The sequence below is a fragment of the Zeus faber genome (assembly GCF_960531495.2).
Source record: "Zeus faber genome assembly, chromosome: 7".
Lineage (NCBI taxonomy): Eukaryota > Metazoa > Chordata > Actinopteri > Zeiformes > Zeidae > Zeus > Zeus faber.
This window is the reverse complement of record NC_137203.1, coordinates 7,827,332-7,847,722: the sequence shown is the minus strand read 5'-3', so window position 1 is coordinate 7,847,722 and position 20,391 is coordinate 7,827,332. Positions and strand designations below refer to the sequence as shown.

General features: G+C 45.1%; 1 protein-coding gene across 1 annotated transcript in view; it reads right to left on the bottom strand.

Annotated features, from left to right (window-relative positions):
* Positions 1-614: 614 nt before the first annotated feature.
* The window catches only part of wdfy3 (WD repeat and FYVE domain containing 3), a gene marked incomplete at its 5' end in the record, with an annotated part of 81,720 nt that continues 61,943 nt past the window's right edge, over positions 615-20,391 (bottom strand). Inside the window, 29 exon segments of the mRNA XM_080003783.1 lie at positions 615-923; positions 1,578-1,775; positions 2,371-2,482; positions 2,890-3,189; positions 3,615-3,800; positions 4,016-4,109; positions 4,824-5,006; positions 5,569-5,748; positions 6,376-6,534; positions 6,955-7,109; positions 8,442-8,583; positions 9,535-9,747; positions 10,354-10,445; positions 10,693-10,846; positions 11,434-11,540; positions 11,816-11,933; positions 12,045-12,164; positions 12,663-12,717; positions 12,930-13,010; positions 13,301-13,386; positions 13,510-13,630; positions 14,649-14,797; positions 15,194-15,357; positions 16,048-16,237; positions 17,914-18,144; positions 18,881-18,958; positions 19,084-19,241; positions 19,438-19,620; positions 20,252-20,361. Coding sequence (XP_079859909.1) covers positions 803-923; positions 1,578-1,775; positions 2,371-2,482; positions 2,890-3,189; positions 3,615-3,800; positions 4,016-4,109; positions 4,824-5,006; positions 5,569-5,748; positions 6,376-6,534; positions 6,955-7,109; positions 8,442-8,583; positions 9,535-9,747; positions 10,354-10,445; positions 10,693-10,846; positions 11,434-11,540; positions 11,816-11,933; positions 12,045-12,164; positions 12,663-12,717; positions 12,930-13,010; positions 13,301-13,386; positions 13,510-13,630; positions 14,649-14,797; positions 15,194-15,357; positions 16,048-16,237; positions 17,914-18,144; positions 18,881-18,958; positions 19,084-19,241; positions 19,438-19,620; positions 20,252-20,361 — 4,240 coding nt within the window. The 3' untranslated portion in view covers positions 615-802.

Here is a 20,391-nt window from a genome sequence, read left to right as displayed (position 1 = left end):
CAAAATGTCATTTGGCAAAAAAAAATAATAATAATAAAAAGAAGAAGGAAACGTGGTGAAAAGCCACTTGGCTGGACACTGTGGGCAAAAAAAAAAAAAAAGATTTTTCTTTTTTTTTTTTTTTTTTAAATCTCATGTTTGTGAACACCAAACCCCAAAAAAACAAACAAAAAAAAAAAATACAAAATGAAAATTGATCAAGAAATGATACAAAAATATAAAGAAATGAAGTAGTTGCATAACTAGACCTACTAGTAAAGAGCCACAGACATTTATTATTGACATTCATATTCCCTCCATGTAAGTTAGAATACACACAATCAGCTTTGTTTTGCATCTTTTTGTTTTAAAGCCAGGAGTGCTAAGTCACGTCGCTATGTTACAGGCAAACCGCTCTTCCTCTCCTCCTCGGCTCTCCCTCTCCTCCCAGTCGACCTTTGACCTCTTCTTCTCGGGTTAATACCGTTAAAAAGGCCCTTGTTAGTATGTACAGTATGGACAGTGTCACACCGCGCTTGCAGGAAACAGACTTTCTTCCCGTTGCGTTGCTTTTACGAGCGAGGCGGCCGGCCATCCGCAGAGCGCGTTGTCATTTTGTTTGTTTGTTTGCTTGTTTGTTTTCCCGCTTAGCGGCGCGTGATGGAGCTGGGTCGCCAACAAACAAACAAAACGCTCTCATCGTGTCAAGCCGTTTTGGGGGAGGGGGCAGGGGTGCGACAGAGTGGAAGGAGTGTGCTGTGCGTGTGTGTGCTGTAGCTGTGTGTGTGTGCGTGTGTGTGTGTGTGTGTGTGTGTGTGTGTCCTCAGTTCCGGCAGCCGTCCTCGGCGCTGCGCTCGTGCTGCAGGTTGTAGAAACAGTTCTGACAGACGCGCACGGGCGACGAGATCTTCAGACGACGGATCTCCGACTGGAAACGGCTGCACCTGAAACACCGGGCGAGAGACAGCGAGACGGAGTGAGGGAGAGAGGGGGAGAAAGAGAAAGAGGGAGAGAGGGGGAGGGAGAGCGAGAGAGAAAGAGGGGGAGAGAGAGGGGGGGGGGAGAGGGGCAGAGAGAGAGAGAGAAACAGAGAGAGAGAGGGGAAGAGAGAAAGAGGGAGAGAGAGAGGGGGAGAGAGAGACAGAGAGAGAGAGAGAGGGAGGGAGAGAGGGAGAGAAAGAGAGAGAGCGAAAGAGGGAGAGAGAGAGGGGGATAGAGACAGAGAGAGATGGAGAGAGAAAGAGAGAGAGAGAGGGTGCGAGCGAGAGAGGGAGAGAGAGGGAGGGAGGGAGGGAGAGCGAGAGAGGGAGAGAGAAAGAGGGGGAGGGAGAGAGGGAGAGAGAGAGACAGAGAGAGAGAAGGAGGGAGAGGGGGAGAGAGGGACAGAGAAAGAGAGGGGGAGAGAGAGCAAAAGAGGGAGAGAGAGACGGGGAGAGAGAGAGAGAGAGGGAGAGAGAAAGAGACAGAGGGTGCGAGAGAGAGAGGGAGAGAGAGGGAGGGAGAGAGAGAGGGAGAGAGAGACAGAGAGAGAGAAGGAGAGAGAGGGGGAGAGAGACAGACAGACAGAGGGAGGGAGGCGGTGCAGCAGCAGGCCTTACTTCTGGCAGAACAGCTGCCCACAGTTCCTGCAGTGGTGGCGTCGCTCGGTGAGGGAGAAGCGCACGGTGCAGCCGGAGCAGCTGTCCACCACCTCGTCCTTCACCCAGTGGTCGGCGGCGCCGCGCCCAGGCTGCTCGCTCACCGACCAGCTGAAGACCCGGCCGCGCCCGTCCCCCACCAGGATCTTACTGTGGTCCCTGCGCACGGAGAGACAAGACCACACGTCGACGGGTTTGGAGGGCGAGCCCGGCGAGTTCACGGCAGGAAACAATGTCGCAGCTCGATTTAGGAATTATAAGTCAAAGAAATGACTTTTTTTTGAAGTTGAAGTTTTTTTGTTTTTTTTCCTACCCCCAAAACATCTTCTGCGTCAGCACAAAATTGTACTTTTGATTAAAACGATAAAGCTGGTTGCGCTTTACGTAAGAATCAATCATGGGATAATATATCAAATTGAATAAGAAATGATTATAAGACACTAAAGTGATCTTCAGAATAGCAACATGTTCAGCGAATAAAAGTTCAACTTAAATTGAACTCAAAGTAAGTTACGTGACGAGATCAGATGAGTTCAAGTCAGAACAGCTGAGTTCAGTTAAGAAACCTCAACTAAGTCGAGTTTATTTACTACTTCGAGTGAAGGACGACGGAATATGCAAACGCAAGCGACGGAAGGAAGAGTAGACTGAGCTCAAATGCAACGGCGACCATGAACCGGCTCAGCTCAGATTCCAATCCTCCACTTGCGGCCCCGCGCTCATTTCCCTTCTGAAGTTCACGGCGGCTCCTCACTTGGAGATGGCGAGCGAGGTGATCTCCGCCGGCTGAGCGTTGTCCTTGCGGTCGAACGCCGTGTGCATGGTGAGTTTAGAGCGGAACACCAGCTGCCGCTCCCACCGGTAGCCTGCGCGCACGCACACACACACACACACACACACACACACACACACACACACACACACACACACACACACACACACACACACACACACACACACACACACACACACACACACAATATATATCAATCAAATATCAGTCTTAAAAAAAAATGTCTCGCGACCCGGCGTGCAAGGTTCAGAATGTCTGAGCTGGAAAAGCCTTTATGTTTTCAAAGTAATACTGCTTAACGTTTGTAACCCGTGGATTAATGTTATAAACGTATTGTGCTGCTGCTGGTATCGCTCATGGGAAACATCGCTCTGATCTGTCTTCGGATGTTTGCCGACATGTGTGAACTTGTACGGAAGCTACGGCGCCGTTCACTTTTGAATGTCGCCGGTTTTTAAATGTCCCTATAAAAGGCCCCACCTGCTCTGAGCTGGCTGTAGGAGCGGGCCTCGTGGCCGGAGGCGTGGTGGGGCTGGGGCGGGGCCCCTGGGCCCAGCTGGCCCTGAAGCTGGGCCAGGTGGCCTGGGTGGACCTGGTGGGAGTGGTGGGAGTGGTGGGAGTGGTGGCCCCCGGGGTGGGCCCCGGGCCGGGCCTGGCCCTCGGAGTAGTTGACGAACACGAAGCCGTCCTTCTCGTCGATGCTCAGCGTGTCCGACCAGCGGCGGGAGTCGTCCGAGCCGCTGTCCACCGACCAGGAGGTGCCGGGGCGGGCCGCCGGACCTGCACCCACATTTTTCGCCACTTAGCAAAACCCAAAAGCTTGGACTGTAGTTTAAGACAAGACACTGAAACGGCACAAAAACCACCGAGAGACGGATGGACAGGAAAGTGCGGTTTTAAGTCTGCGAAAGGACGGCGCACAGTAAATAATGACAAGGGAAGATAGATAAGAAACAATCTGTTATTAACTATAATCACACTCATTATCAGTCAATAACAATTACATTTCAGCACCCAAAAGTGAGTACCGGGCCCTTTATCTACTGAATAGTGACTAAATTAAGCAAAATGGACGTTACTGTAAGTTATGAACCTCAAATAATCTAAACTCCCCCCCCCCCCAAGGCACCATCCGCATCCCTCCTGAGTACAACTGAACGTACGCTTTCACTTGTAAAAATAGGTTTTCAGACTCTCGTCTCTACCTTTGCTTCTGTGCACGGCGCTGCCCGGCTGGCTGTCCCCCCCGTTGGAGGCCGCGCTGGGCCGCTGGGCCTTGGGCTCCTGGCTCAGGCTGGCCTCCTGGCTCAGGCTGGCCTCCTGGCTCAGGCTGGCCTCCTCGCCGTCCGACTCGCTGCTGTCTTCCTCCCCGTTGTGGCTCTCGCCGCCCTCTGGAGAGACACGGTGCAGGGGAACAGGTGAAAGCAGGGAGGGCGTGGCGGGCACTGAGACGCGCCCCGCAGACGCTCAGACACTGAGGGACAAGGAGCTGCCACATGACGTGTGTATTTCCAGCCGGGTGCAAATAAGAGGTTTTTTTTTTTGTTTTTTTGGGTGGCGTTCCCACGATAAGGCAAATCATCCGGGGGGGTTTTGACCGACTCACCGATCTTCTCATCGGCGCAGCAGTCCGGCACGTCGGGCTCCACCGGCTCGGGCGCGGGGGTTTCCGGGACTTGCAGGAACTCCATTCTCCAGAACTACGACAACAAGGAAGATTCATTCAAGGCTCCAGCTCCTCCCGTGGACGCCCCGTTTACATTCATCGCGAGAGCCGCCATCATTGAATCCGGCCTTCAGGGTTTACCGACGGGTTCTCTGGTTATGGCCCGACGGGTAAACACACGGTAAATTGGCAGGGAATCAGGCAGAAATATAAAGAATTCATGTAAATCTATCACAACCGCATATTACAATAAACATCTTGAATGCAACACATAATGAGTTTTCTGTAATGTTTTATGATGTCATAATTATTTCCATAATTACCCATTACGGAATAACAACCCAAAATTGCTTTTTTAAATTTATATCAACTGTCACACACTTTAGGACGACAGAAAAATGTCACTAGACACATTTTGTAACAGGCAAATACAAAATGTGGCAAGTATTATACAATATAAAAAAAATATAAAATTAATAAAGATAATATAATATTAAAATATTATATAATCATAACATAATATAGGTTGAATTTATTATCATCTTTTTATTTATTAAGATAAAATTCAACTTGTACATAAACTACATCTCAACTTGTCTGAAAGTTTTCTCTGCACCAGCCAAAGCCCCAATTCCAGGTCCTGCAGCTCTAGATCCAACAATCCAACAAGGAACCTCAACCTGACTCTACTCGGACTTTATCCACTTTTCCCCCTTTTGAATCTCATATCCACGGTCGGGCGCGTTACCCTGACGACGCCGTCCGAGTGCCCGGTGACGATGACGTTCTGCGTGTCCCACTCGTTCATCTCGGACACGCAGCAGCACAGGATCTGCTGGCTGCGCCCCGTGAAGGTGTTGGCGCTGGCGATGGGGCTGCCGTTGATGCTCCACACGTGGATGTAGGTCCCTGCGCTGGACACGATGTCACCCTGGTGAGGCCCAAGCATGCGCACACACGCACACGCACACGCGCACACACGCACACACGCACACACACACACACACACGTTCATGAACACACAGCTACATACAGTACATGCCCATATGCAGGCAAAAAAATGTGTATTAAATGTGTTTGTTAGCATGTGTTAAATGTAAAGTCTGTCAGATTTAGGAACGATATACCTCACGATACCTCATGATGCCGCTAATACAGGCAAAATGATCAAGTACTGCACAACAGGTACGATCGAAAGACATTTTATCAGTATAATAGATTGAGGCCGAATCATTTATTAATGTTATTATTTTGGAGAATCGACACAGTATCAGGAAGTCAGAAGTATCACAATTCTGTATGAATATCATGTAACACACTAGTGAGGTTTGTGTTTTTATTGTTTTATGGTGTTTGAGTTTTGCGATGTTTCTATGATAGACATGGTTCGTCCGGCCTTTGTGAGATTTGCTCAATTCCTCTGATTTGAGTGATCTGTTGTGGGACTTTTATGCAATTTGAGTGATTTGGTCGTCCGATTTGCGTGAGCCCACCGTCAGCTCGTTGATGCACAGAGCGGAGACGGGCGCCCGGTGGCCCCGGAGCTGCGTGACGAACTCCAGCTTGTTGAGGTCCCAGATGATGCAGGTTCGATCCCTGGAGCCGCTCACCACAATGTGGTACGCAGAGGAGGCCGTCAGACACGTCACGGCGTCCGTGTGGCCGAGCAGCGCCTTGGAAAACCAGGAGGAGGAGGATTCAACATCAGCCATTATACGGGTTAGTTATAAAGTAATGCAAACACGACAGTGATCACAGTCACATTTAATGTTTAAGACAAATTAATGATGAAATTCAAGACTCGTTTTTTGGACGAATCATCTCTCTCTTATGGAGTAAGTTATTATCGGTGAGAACTAAATATTCTGTACAGGGCAGAGGTACAGTAAGTATTAGGTACAAAGGCAAGTATTCTCAGTGGATCAGTGGTAGATTTAGGCTTTTATCACGTCAGAAATGTCAACATTGTTGCAGAAGAACTTGACAAATTTCAAAATACATACATTCATACATTCTAATGTAGGATTATTTCATTACTTTAAAAGGCCAAATTTTTGTAAAATAATCTTTTTGAGGGAAAAAAATAAATAAAATATTTATATTTTATTTTTTATTTAAGATACATGTTCTAAGTACCTTCAGACACCCTGGTTAAAAAGTGTGTTCTTGCCAGCAGTGTGCTTTGTGCTTAAGTCAGTGTTTAAACATGCGTGTGTAAACGTACGTGTCGGCACTATTGCGTGTTTGTGTTGGGAGCCTGTGTGTATGTGCGTGCACGGCGGCGCGTCGTGCCGGCCGACCTGCTTGAGCGTGAGCGTCTTGGCCCTCTCCTTGGACGTGGCCGCCTCCCACACGCAGATGGCCGTGCTGGTTCCCCCGGTGACCACCAGCTTGGGGTTGGGGCAGATGGCGCAGAGGATCTGACCCCACTCCGACAGACACTCGTACACCACGGCCGCCTGGTCGGCCGGTTCGAGAGGAAAAGGAGGGACGTGATTGGTTAGAGACTAGGAAGTGGGACGGAACAACCTGATGTATGTAGTTTGTGGCTCTCAAATGTTTCCATTTGAAAAAAAGGACGTCAACCTGAGCACATATTTAACATTTTCACAGCTAAAAATAGATACAGAATAAAATAAATACAGACAAACATAAATACAGAATAACAGAAATACCAACAGACATAGATAAAACATAATAGAATTTGAGATAGAGATAGATATGTAATAAAAGATATACAGACAGAAAGACAGATATAAACAAAGGAAAACAAAGACAGACATCAACAGACAGATATAGAGAGATATAGATAAATGGAGCTATACATACAGTATATATACAGTATATATACAGTATAAACAGACTGCAGTGGTGCGGACCTTGTCAGACTCGTAGTTGGCCAGGCGGCAGCTGAGGTCTGCGTAGCCCCAGGCGAAGGTCTTGCTCCAGGTCGGGGGGGCCAGCACCTTGTTCTGCTCCACGGCCAGGATGCCCTTGTCCGTGCACACGATCTGCCCCACGGGCTCCTTCAGCTCTGCGCAGGTGGGGTGGGGGGAGGGTGGGGGAGACACAGGGAGAGTGTGAGATGAGTGTGAATAGTGAATGTGTAGTGTGTAGTATATACACCGATCAGCCCCAACATTAAAACCACCACTAATAACCACTAATATTGTGTAGCTCCCCCTCGTGCCGCCAAAACAGCTCTGACCCGTGGAGGCATGGACTCCACCTCTGAAGGCGTCCTGTTGTATCTGGCACCAAGATGTAAGCAGCAGATCCTTTAAGTCCTGGAAGTTGTGAGGTGAGGCCCCCATGGATCGGGCTTGTTGCTCCAGCACATCCCACAGATGCTCCATGGGATCGGACCCTAACCCCACCCATCCACATGACGTAGAAGAAAACATGATTCATCAGACCAGGCCACCTTCTTCCATTGCTCCATGGTCCAGTTCTGATGCTCACGTGCCCATTGTAGGAGCTTTCAGGGTGGACAGGAGTCAGCATGGGCACTCTGACCGCTCTGCGGCTACACAACACAAGCTGTGATGCACTGTGTGTTCTGACACCTTTCTATCATAGCAGCATTAACCTTTTCACCAATTTGCGCCGCAGTAGCTCTTCTGTGGGATCGAACCAGACGGGCTAGACTTCCCTCCCCATGTGCATCAATGAGCCATGGGCGCCCATGACCCTGTCGCCAGTATACCGGTTGTCCTACCTTGGACCACTTTAGGGAGGTACTGACCACTGCATACTGGGAACAGACCTGACCTGTGGTTTTGGAGATGCTCTGACCCAGTCGTCTGGCCATCACAATGTGGTCCTTGTCAAAGTGGCTCAGATCCTTACGATCGCCCATTCTTCCTGCTTCCAACACATCAACTTCAAGAACTGACTGTTCACTTGCTGCCTAATATATCCCACCCCTTGACAGGTGCCGCTGGAACCAGATGATCAATGTCATTCACTTCACCTGTCAGTGGTTTTAATGTTGTGACTGACCAGTGTATGTGTGTTTGAATATAAATAGTGAATTTGTGTATGAATATGTGTGTGTGTGTGTGTGTGGTATACTGAATATATGTGTGTGTATGAAGAACAGTGTGTGTGTATTGTACGGTTGTGTGTGAATAGTTTACGTGTGTGTCTTTATCATGTATACAGTATATGTGTGTATACTGTATACATGTGCGTGTGCGTATAGTATATGTGTGCTTGTGTGTGTGTAGTGAATGTACAGTATGTGACTGAATAGTGAATGTCTGTGTGTAGTGTATACATATATACGTGTGTGTGTGTGTGTGTGTGTGTGTGTGTGTGTGTGTGTGTGTGTGTGTGTGTGTGTGTGTGTGTGTGTGTGTGTTACCCTTGACGGGGGCCAGTGAGGGCCTCAGGTTGTCCAGGTGGTGGAAAAAGATCTTGTCCGTGGAGGAGCTGGGGGGGAGGTTGACCAGGTCCCCGTTGGTCCGGCTGCGGACCCTCTTAGGAGGGTGGGGCTTTTTGAAGAGCTGGAGAAACAAACCACAAGGTGAGAATGAGAATATGGATGAGTGATTTGTTCTGTGGCCCTCTGGGGTGGCGCTACAGGACTGCAAGAGCAACGTAATAAAAAGCCCTTCACTCCAAACCGCATAACATCAGGGAGCTCCTGACTCCAGTCCATCTCACTGTTCACTAGCTCCATGTTTTTGGGTTTGTTTGTGTTGTTATCTCATACGATGTGGGTTTTGTCTTGGATTTCATTTTGCATTTTACTTTATTTTATTGTTTTGGGATTTTTTATTTTTTTATTCTGTCACTTATCCAACCTCCAAAGGCACATTTCTGTGTACAATAAAGGTATTCAATTTGATTCTAAATTCCATAAATGGCCATGGATTTCTTCATTTGAAAGACTTGATTTTGGCTTGAAATGAAAATTCAAAATGATTAATATTCAAAATAATTATTTTGATAACTGTCTTTTTGACAGTTATTGAATAATTCATGTAAAAAATTCACATATCATTTAAGGGATTCGTTTCAATTACTACATATTGCATTAAATCTTGAATAAAGATAATAATTAAGTACAGGAAGTATAAAGAAAAGATAAAGACTTTTCAATTACATTTTCAACATTCACATGGATAGGTACAATTTAGGTTACTATTTAAGGACATTAAAAAGCAGTTTTCCGTTGTGTAACATAATTTGAATAAAAATAGGACAAATAGGACATAATACATATTAAGTATATATATAGTATACACATTTAGTAGCCCTAAGTGTCAAGCACAGACAGAATTTTTCAATTAAAATTTTCATTTTCAGCAAAAAAAAAAAAAAAAAAAAAAAAAAAAAAAAAAAAATGGACGTTCTTATAAATCCATTTTGAATATAAGATTTAAATACAAAAGACATAGAACTCCAAATACTACATTCAGAAGCTATCCTTAAAAGGTATTCGGCCGGCGGACCTGTTTGGGGATCTGTCCGAAGTTGTTGATGAAGCCGATGGTGGCGGTCTCCTTCAGCGGGTCGTTGATGTTGTAGATGTCCACCTGACCCTCGTAGAAGAGGTGGTGGAAGACGTTGACGGCCTCCACGGCCGGCGGGCCCTGCTGCTTGCAGCCGAAGATCAGGTCGATCCACTCGTGGAGGTGGGCCGACACGTAGTCGCACTCCAGGGCCTGCGGCAGGCGGCGGTGGGGTTGTGGTTTATTTGAAATTTATTTGACATTTAAGAAAGAAGAAAAAAAAAAACACTTTTCATTTGCTATTTATAATGTAATTTAGAAAGAGGGCTTACAGTACAAATTTGGTGTTCAATCTGGTGTGACCGCAATTATTCAGGAGCAAAAGTTAATCAAATGCATCATTTTTCTTTTAATTTTTTAATTTTTTTGGCTATTTTCTGGGGACTGATGAGTTCCACTATTATTATTTTTTTTGATAAGATTTAATCTTACAAGGTAAGATTAAAAAAAAAAAAAAAATTAAAAAATAAAAAGATAAGGTAAGGTAACATCGTAAAACACTGTATTTAATCAGGAATACCTCCAAAATTGTATTTCACATGCTTTAATATAATTTGAGGCATTTTAGATCAAGTGGTAGTCATTTTTATTTTAACAGTGCGTGGATACCCTGCGGTGACATGTGAGTCCTGAAATAACTGTTTGGGAACCTCTGTTCTAAAACCAACAGATGAGGATTAAACAACGGCGTTCCATGCTTCACTTCTACTCCTCCCCACATGGGGGCGTGGTCTTTAACCCTCTCCAGCGGTTTCCTACCTGTCTGTGAACTCGGATGAATTCCCGAGGATCTCCTTTGGCCCAGGGCGGCAGGATCACGTCTCCCAGTTTGGTGCCGTTCTGCTTGGCGCCTGGAGAGATGAGCCAGAGCGGGAAAAACATCAGCATCAACGTGACAAATATGCTACATATGACAAGATCAAGTACCATTTGTACAATAATCATCATCACATATTAAAACATTTTTTTTTTTTAATGAAATTGTGATTGTGACTGTTGATTAATTATATCATGACATGATATAGTGTCGACTCCAACACCATCTGGCAAAATACAATTAAAAACCCAAACAGAGAATCCGCCGCGTGCGGAACGGACCCAGGTCAAAGTTGTTGGAGTTGAGCAGGAACTCGGGCAGGTAGAAGAACTCTGGGATGAGCTCCTTGACGTCGGCCATGTTGTGTTTGGAGGCGGAGAGCCACGCTTCGCGCACGCTGTGGAACATTCTGTCGGCCAGGTCAAAATGGCCTCCCTGCGCGCACGCACATGAAACACACACCAACAACCAATGAACAAGTATAAAAGCAGAAACACACACATATAGACACACATATTTCCATTACACACTGGGTGCAATTCATCCCTGTTATTTATTGACAATAATATTTTTTGGACATATAAAGTATGCAGTCAATGTATAGACCACGGTACTTCCAGCTCCACATGCTCCTCCTTCTCAGCATTGGAAGCAAATATTTATTTGGTGACGTTGACTCATTTTCTGAAGGTGTTTCCTCCCTATATAATTGGCAATTCATTCGCAAAATTGTGTCAGGGTTTGGGTGAAAGTCTTCGCCGTGTCAGATTCTCCACAAAATTATTCACAACTTCATTGTCTTCAGTTATCTTTTCATACCATTGAAAAGAGCCCTGACCTAATGAGGTTTATTTCAATCTAATAATTTGAGACCAATAATTGGAGGCAAACAATGATTGAAAATGATTCGCTGGGGAATGACTGTGATCCATCAATGTCTTCATTATTATTATTGTAATAATAATAACAACAACAAAAATAATAATAATAATAATAATAATAATCATCGGCAGCCTTCTGACCTGCAGCCGCAGGAAGATCTGGGTGAAGGGCTCCATCCTGACCAGGTAGGAGGCAACAATCATGGCGGAGGAGTAGTGGGTGCCGTAGTGGTAAGCCGGGGTCTCACCTGCGAACAAAAGACAAGACTTTATTCATCCCCGGGGGCCACTGTGTCAGAATGAAAGATCAAACATTCATATTTTTCGGTGAAATCAAATGTGGCCTAAGGCCTATTAAACGGAGGCTCCTTGAGATGGAAGAAGGTGGAGAACTGCTGCTCGAGCGTGTGTGTGTGTGTGTGTGTGTGTGTGTGTGTGTGTGTGTGTGTGTGTGTGTGTGTGTGTGTGTGTGTGTGTGTGTGTGTGTGTGTGTGTGTGTGTGTGGAGGCGTGTGCGTCGGTACCGTTTGGATCCTCCCAGTCCTTGAAGCGTTTCTTGTACTGGGTCAGACGGTCGTCCGTCTGCGCTCCCATTGGCTTGGAAAGGTTCCGGAATGTTTTGGGGTTGTTCAGGTCCAACTCCTGGTCGGGAAACAGTGTTAGGACGTGTGGATGTCTATATCATTATGTTTGATTATATATACCTCTGTAGCTGTGTGTGTGTGTGTGTGTGTGTGTTTGTGCGCGTAAGACCTCCGCGTCGTAGTCAGCCAGTATCCATGGAAACACCGGGTACTGCATCAGGTCGTTGTAGGAGCGTCCTGCCAGCGTGTTCAGATGCATCAGATACTGGAAGTTGCTGATCTCTCCTCGCTGGCGTGCGCGCGCACACACACACACACACACACACACACACACACACACACACACACACACACACACACACACACACACACACACACACACACACACACACACACACACACACACACACGAGAGAGAAGGACAATACAGCTGTTAAAACATCTTGAGGGGGAGGTTTGAATATCAGCAAGAGCCATGTGTCGCTTCACCCCTAATCACCCCTAAAAACCCCTAATTACGCTGTGAACTGTTGATATATAATCGGTGCAAGTGTCATTTATTTATATTGAATTCAAATAACTTAGTTTTTTCTGTAAGGATATGTCAGGACATATCAACACCACATTAATATGTTTAACAAATATATGTACAAACAGAACATAAACAAAATGATCCGACAAAATGTTTTAAATTGCTGTTCTTTACCGTGCTCCGGGCCTATCATGGTATTCAACTTAAATAACTAAATTGAAGGTTTGAACAGTTTATAACGAGTTCCTTCAGTACCTCCCATCTCTGGGTGACCGACTTCTCCCCGACCAGCGTGCTGAGGATCCCAGACCTGTGAGAAAAATTTAAAAAAACGGTATAAAATGTTAATAATAGACTGAGGAGGAGGGCAAAACTATTCAAAATACCATTATTGTTTGAAATCATTAACTAAAATACAAATAATCGATTCAGCACACTGGTGATATTGTTACTTCGAAACTTCTCAAACATTCTGACGGAACATTTGGATATGGACGTATACGGGTTGTGGACGGGTCGTACCCTTGTTCCACGCTGGTGTTGGGTCTCTGTCCTGAGACGGACTCGGAGCTGTCGGCCAGAGACGGCACCACGGCCAGGAACCTGCAGGACGCACGTCATCACACATCACACACATCCACACCGAACGTGGACAAACACACAACGGCTGTATTTTCTCCCCGTGCTTCGATGACTCAATTGAACGCGCTCGTCCAAATCACCAAAAACACAGATCAAGTACAATATAACCCGGGGGTTCCCGAAACTGGGGTCCAGAGCCCTCTAGGGGGTCAAAGAAGGAGTTGCAGGTGAGGCGCAATATTCCTCCACTCCATCCTTCTATTCGATTCAGTACAAACAGCAGATCATCGAGGAGCTCCCTGGGTCTTTACCTCTGGTAGACCTTGTTGCGGACGCCCTTCTGGAACGCCAGGAGATAGTTCCTCCCATCGGCCGAGAACACCTCCACCGCCATGGGCTGGAAGAAGGGGACACGTGGCCGTCAGATCGTCAGAAGGCATGGATCTATGTAGGCTAGTGTGTGTGTGTGTGTGTGCGTGTGTGTGCATGCATGCATGTGTGCGTGCGTGCGTGCTGGCACCTGCAGCAGGTAGCGTCTCTTGTGAACCTCCTTGATGTCCTCGTAGGCGAAGCTGCTGCAGCTTCGCTTCAGCTGAGTCTGACCCTGTCGGGCTCCTCTGGGGATGATGGCTTCATACAGACTGAGAGAGAGGGAGAGAGCGACAAGGAAGATTTCACATTGTTATCTTAAAAGGTAAGCTTCAGGAGATTACCCAAGAAGAGCTTGTGAAATGGTGGTGAAATTAGAACAAAATTAGATCACACTCTGGCAATATTAATATAAAAATTTCACTTAGACATCAACGAAAATCCCTCAGATATTCTCACATTTTTTTGTCTTATTTTTTAGTTTAAAAGATTTTTAGATCAAAAACAGACCACAAACATTTAAACTTAAACACGGTGTGTGCAGTGAGTTTTCCATTTACTTTTACCACATTTTTGGGGACAGACAAGGGACATTCTTAAAAGATAGATAATTATAACAACAAATAGAGAGAGATTGGGAGAGTAAGAAAACGCCACAAGAGACCAGAATGTACCAGTCAGGCTGTGTATACACAGTATATGACATCATTGAGGCACTGCAGTGGTCTAAGGAGTGAAGTCATCTTCAAATCACAGCAGGATATGACATCACCTGCAGCATTCCCTCTTTTAGCCATTAATTTCTGTTTCTATTTGATGAGAAGTGGATTCAGGACTGGGTTTAAAAAACAAACAAAAAAACAAAAAACAAAAAAATCGATACTCCAAAATTATTCAACCCTATTGTTTCAATTTCTGAATCGATTTGAAAATTCCAATATCTTTGTTTCCGATTAAAGTAAATAGCACCATAGTCACAAATGAATTGAATATTTAAATTTCTGTATGGATGGGTGTGGCTTACAATGCAATGCTGTGATCTGACTGGCTGCATGTAAATGAGTGTGTCTGATGACATCGCAAAAAGTGGAAAAAAATACATTGACAGATATCAAATCCACCAGGGGGCGCTGTTAAAAAAATATACAAATAAAACAAACCCTTTTATACATCAGTTATTTTTCTCAGAGGGAAGAGACGGGACAAAAAGCGTGCTAGGTAAAGTTAGAATTGATGGGAGGAAATATCAGCGTTTCAATTTCTGTCAGATTAAAATGTTGTTGCTCGTACTTGGCGGGCAGCGTGTCGATGTCGCGGATCTCCCTGGACACGGTCATGGTGTAGCCATCGATGACGTAGAAGTGTTCCTTCCCGAAAAGCAGCAGGCCCTCGCTGGTGTCCAGGCCCTGCACCCGCGCACAGCGGTACATGTGCTGGATCTGAAAGAGGTCGGAGACGAATCACATTGATATTAATTTGATATTAATATATATAATAGCAGGCCATCGATACTGAGAAGAATTAAAGAAAATATATTATTATTATTATTATTATTATTAACAACTGGGTTGTGGCAATACAGCAGCAGGTTTAATACGGCCAATATATTTTTTCATTATTATTAATTTATATATATTTTAAGTTTGAATGGAAATAAATTATGACTGTGGAAATATATAGATTGCGCTGCACTATATCTTTAAAATGTATATATTTTTTCATCACATCTTCTCAAGAAAAAATATGCTGACTTGATGCTGGAAAATGATTAAAATATTACAAATAGTGTCGTATTAATAATACTACTTATATGTGCATGTGTGTCTGTTCTCCACCTTCTCGCCCTCCTCCAGGAGGCGCAGCAGGGAGGTGTTGTCGGTCCTCTGCTCCTCCTCAGGGCCTCCAGACTCCAGCACCTGGTCCTGGATCAGGTCCTGGCTGTCCTCGTCTGCTCCGTCTGCCGTGGACCTGGACCTCTTCAGGGGGGCCTTGACCAGGCCTGGAAAACAAAACCTTAATAAGCCACTGTACAAGTGTAAGTGTATTTCAGTGCATTATGTAGTAACAATGCATTTTATAATAATACCAAATTGTAAGACATTTGACCCTTATTATCTCATAAAACTCATATTTTCATATTTAATTAACATCTTGAAAGCAATATGGAATACGTTTTGTCACATTTTGTAGTAACAAGATTACATGATGTGCATATATTTGTTTATATGTCTGTGCGAGCCTTCTGATTTTGAATTACAATTAAAATTGCAGAAGAGGAACAAATTTGCATCAGAATTTCTGGTGTGTTATTGCACGTTTTCCCGCAAAATGTAATAACCACCACGTGAACCAACGGGTTGCTGCAAAATATTATTACGTATTTCTATCAAGTAGTTCATTACAAAATGCGGCAAATGACTTCAAAATGCGTGTGACAACGTAATAAAGGCCAAATGCATTGAATTGCGGCAAATTATTGCACAATGCAGAATTATTGCATGCATTATTTATCATTAATAATAAGCCTTATTAATTCATTGTCGAGTGTCTTTGGGATGTTAATAATTGAAGATAGTACTTTTATCAATCTGGCTAAACAGACTCGTTTAAAACAGGTGATTTCAAACAAATAGCCAAGCCTGTGTTTTAGTCGTCGTCGTCGTCTTCTATCGACGGGGTGTCTCCTGACCTTTGACCCTGGCGATGGTGTCCTCTCCGTGCTCCGGCTCGCGTTGTGTGGTTTCTCCCTCGGTGGTGTGCTCCACAGAGTGCTGGTACATGCCGGGGTTCCCGCTCAGCAGCCGCACGTAGTACTCCTTACTGTCGTAGCTGATGGCCCGCCGGTACCGCAGGGGCTTCTGCACACAGGGGGGCACATGCTGGCTCAGTAGGATAGGATTGTGTAATAGTGGTGTGTCGTAGGTGTGTGCGCTACAACTGTAGGTGGGGAGTTATGTCTTAGGCTGGTACACTCATTAGTCACATTAGTCCAGAAAATAAAAAAAATAAACCTACTTGCATTTGTGCCATATTGTTGTTCACCACCCCCCCCCCCCCCCCCCCAAAAAAAAAAAATAAAGAGCAATGACAGCAAACTGTTGGCGTTTCATCCAGATGCACTTTAGGGAGGTGCCTGCTCTGGGTCAAGGCCCCCAGCGGAGGCCAACACTACAAGGGGCATCAGGGGGCCACAGGGGGGGTGGGGCTGGGGGAGTGATGACACCAAACCCAACAATAAGAACTGAAGTTAGCTGAAGGTTCTCCTTAAAGTACTCCTGAAATGCCCCGAGTGTTTTTGCTCCATCAACAATACGGAGGATGCTTATTGTTGGAGGGTGGGTATGGAGGATGCACCGGTCGGTGACGAGGATAACTGGACCCAGATATCCCAGCATGCACTTGGACGACAACAAAAGTGGCGGAGGGAACGCAACCAGAACAGCATCAGAAGTAAAAGGTCGGAATACTTCTGAGAGTGAAGGCTGAAGTGTGTTACTGAGTACTTAGTGTTCTCACAGGACCCGTCTGTAAACACAGGCTTCAAACTTGCTGTGATCACAGGGATCCGCTTGTGACGGCAGAAACAGTTTTCAAGGCCATTTTACTTATTTATTTATTACTTTTTTTAAATGGCGCCCCCTGGGAGCCAGCGAGGATATTTGGATGATTTAATTATTGATTCGTTATTATCGTCTGTATTTATGGATTCAGTCTGCTTCCAAGTGCGTCAGGCAAATCCGCGGGCAGGCCCTTCTGGGAGACAAACCAAACAGCTCCCGGTTGGAGCGGACTGAACCACTGTGGAGCAGATGGAGGGGTGTCACTGGCACAACGACAGCAGGCAGATTAGCCAAACCAACACTGCTAAATGGCTGCGGAGATGGAGGAGGAGGAGGACGTTGGGGGTTGTCACGTTCCTAATGATCCTCACAATTTATTCAGCTGCCTGTAACCATGAACCAACAATAGTAATTAATCAAACTTTAGCAGGTGTTTGCTGAAGTGAAAATCCATGTGTGTCTGTGCATGGTGGAGTACTAGAATTCTGAGTCTCAGAATTCCAGTCATGGAGACAAAGACAACACATTCTTTTCCCCAAAGAAGTCTCCTTCCGATCAAGTGCTTTGTTTTGTTTTTTTCTTTAGGTGGTATGACCACAACTTGCTACGCTGCTCTAGCAAATTCACCGCGACTGTCTTTTACTTCTTGCGCGTAGCGGACCCCGCCATCAACCATTGGAACAGCACGTAGAGGAGGAACACGCTTAAGAAAAATACACTGAATGGCCGTGTCCCAAAAGAGTCAGCTAAATTAACGGTAAAATTTGGGAATTCTTTAAAACAAAGTAATCCCACAGATTAACACTTCAAACGTCACGTCATTGAGGAAGAGCTGATTTTCACACTGATTCTTTTCTTTTCTGTTTTCTATAACCTGGAGTTCTTCACCTCTGCATTTATGGGGAGAAGATTAAACACTGAGAAGGAGAGGAATTAAACACCCAGGAGAGGACGACTCTCAGGGAGCAGGACCGCCATGGAACCCCTGCGGCTACCTGTGCTGAGTTGGAGGAGACCTCCACCTCGGGGACGTAGGGGTAGTGGATGTAGAACATGTCGTTGCGGACCATCTTCTTCCTCATGCGGCACGGACCCTCCGTCATCTCCAGGACGAACTTGTCCAGGTGCGAGCCGATGGGCGGACCCCACAGGCCGCGCTCCCGCAGCAGCTCGTACTCGATGGACACCCACTCCTCCGTCACGTACTTCAGCGAGTTCTGCTGCCGCTGTTTGGGGTGAATGAGACAATAAACCATATTAAACCATATTGTTATCCATATTGTTCATTGTTTTGTTAATTTTTAGGTTTATATGTATTGGATCATCATTTGGTTTACTGAAGATTTGCCAAATTTGTATTATTATTTATTAATAATATATATGAATACAAATTTGACAAATATACAATCATTTATTTCATATCAATTATAATAAATTATTATTGTAGAATGTATTAGTCATCGTCTACTTATAGGTTTAATGTTCGGGTTTATTGTTCATTGATAGGTTTATTGTATAAAGTTCTTTCTACCTCATCTTCAAGTAAATATTTTGGTATATTTTGTACATTGCATTGCATTTTTTCCCTTGTTTCGTATTTATTTTTTTGGTTTATTTTATCGCATTTCGTAAAATGTTGTTGTTTTTGGGTCGATGTTTGTAATATTTTATTATTTATTTCCAATTTTTGCACATGAAGTAAAATTTTTAGGTTTATTGTATATTTCCAAATTGTCCTCTTACAATTGGAAATCCTCTTTGATTGGCTTAGGTTTTTAGAATACAAAAATTTTCTTTTTTCTATTTTATTCTCATGCCTTTATCATTATTTCCTACTTTTCATGTGAGCTGCTGTGACACTGCGATATCATCCCTCCAGGGATTAATAATGTACCTATACATCTATCTATGCATGTGTGTGTTTCCTGCTTTGTGTGCATGTGTGCGTGAGTGTGCGTGTACCTCCTGGTACTCCTTGTACTGCATGGTGACCAGGTCTCGAACCACAGCGATGTGGGTGAACATCCACTGGAACGTCTCCTGTTGTGACCACAGAACACGCCCCATTTTCAGATTCAATAATAAATCAGCAGAGACTTTTAGAGTGCTTTCAGTGTGTGTGTGTGTGTGTGTCTGTGTGTGTGTGTGCGTGTGTGTGTGTCTACCTGGGCAGACATGTTATTCTTGTTGAGGCTGCTCTCCTTTTTGTTGCGTCGCACTCCAGTCAGTTTGGACAGAGCGAAGCCGCTGCTCACCCTGGACAGCTTGGACTGAGTGGCGGGAGCCGCCACCTCCCCACGACTCACAAACTTCTTCTCTTGGACTGAAACCGAGACAGGGAACCGGCATCAGAACTATGTTGATCATCTGACACCACACTCACACCCCGGGTCCGACAGGACCTCCCAACTGAAATCGATTTTGAGGCATCAAAGCTTTTGTGTACATGTAGGGGGGTCTGTGTGTGTGTGTGTGTGTGTGTGTGTGTGTGTGAGAGAGAGAGAGCGCGCGGCGCTCACCCAGGTGGTTCTGCCAGCACTTGAGGGCCTGCTCCTCCAGGGCGGGCCGCGCGGTGCCAATGTCCACGTGACCGCGGTCGTTGGTCGGCAGCGACACCTTGAAGATGTCCTCCAGCATCTGCCGCTTGCTGTGCATCAGCTCCGTCCACACGCGGTTCACCGCCTTCAGCAGCAGCTGGCGGCCTGTGGGGGCGGACACACGCGTGCGCACACACACACGCACACGCACACACACACACACACACACACACACACACACACACACACTTTACTGTCGTGCCAGCGTACGAGAGCTTTAATTAAAAACACATTTTTATATGTTAGCCTTTTTAAAAAGGCTCCATGGTTTTTTCCTCTACATTTCAATGTGTCTTGTTTTGTTTTTACCTCATTTCTCATTGTGTTGTGATTTTACTTTTTTTACTCGACTTTTTGGGCTTGGACTTTTTAAAATGTTCTTCAATTGTGTCTCTCTCGTATGTTTTCCAGCTACCACCCTTTATTACTATTGATAATTGAATAAAGATAATAATTTCTAGACATTAGATCTAGATTAGATTCAAATTCAATGCATATGATGGGTCAAAAATGACCTGGATTATTGTTTTCTTCCTTTATGTAAAATAAAAATTTATGAAAAATAGAACAAATAAATTAGTCATATGAAGGTAATATAATAAAATAATAATAAAAATATGTTAACCATTGAAAAATCCAGGGATTCCTTAATGCATGTGTTTTTGTTGATGGGAACTCATTGTTTCTCGATCAGTTAAATTAAATATCAATGCATCAAATGTGAATATGACGTTACCTTCGCTGACGTCGTGGCTGTGGCTGGTGTCAGCTTCGCTCTCGCTTGGCATCATCACGTGCCACGTGGTCATACGAGCCTCCGCCTCCAGACCGAAGCCCTCTACGTTGCTGCAGCGACACACACACTTCAATAACACA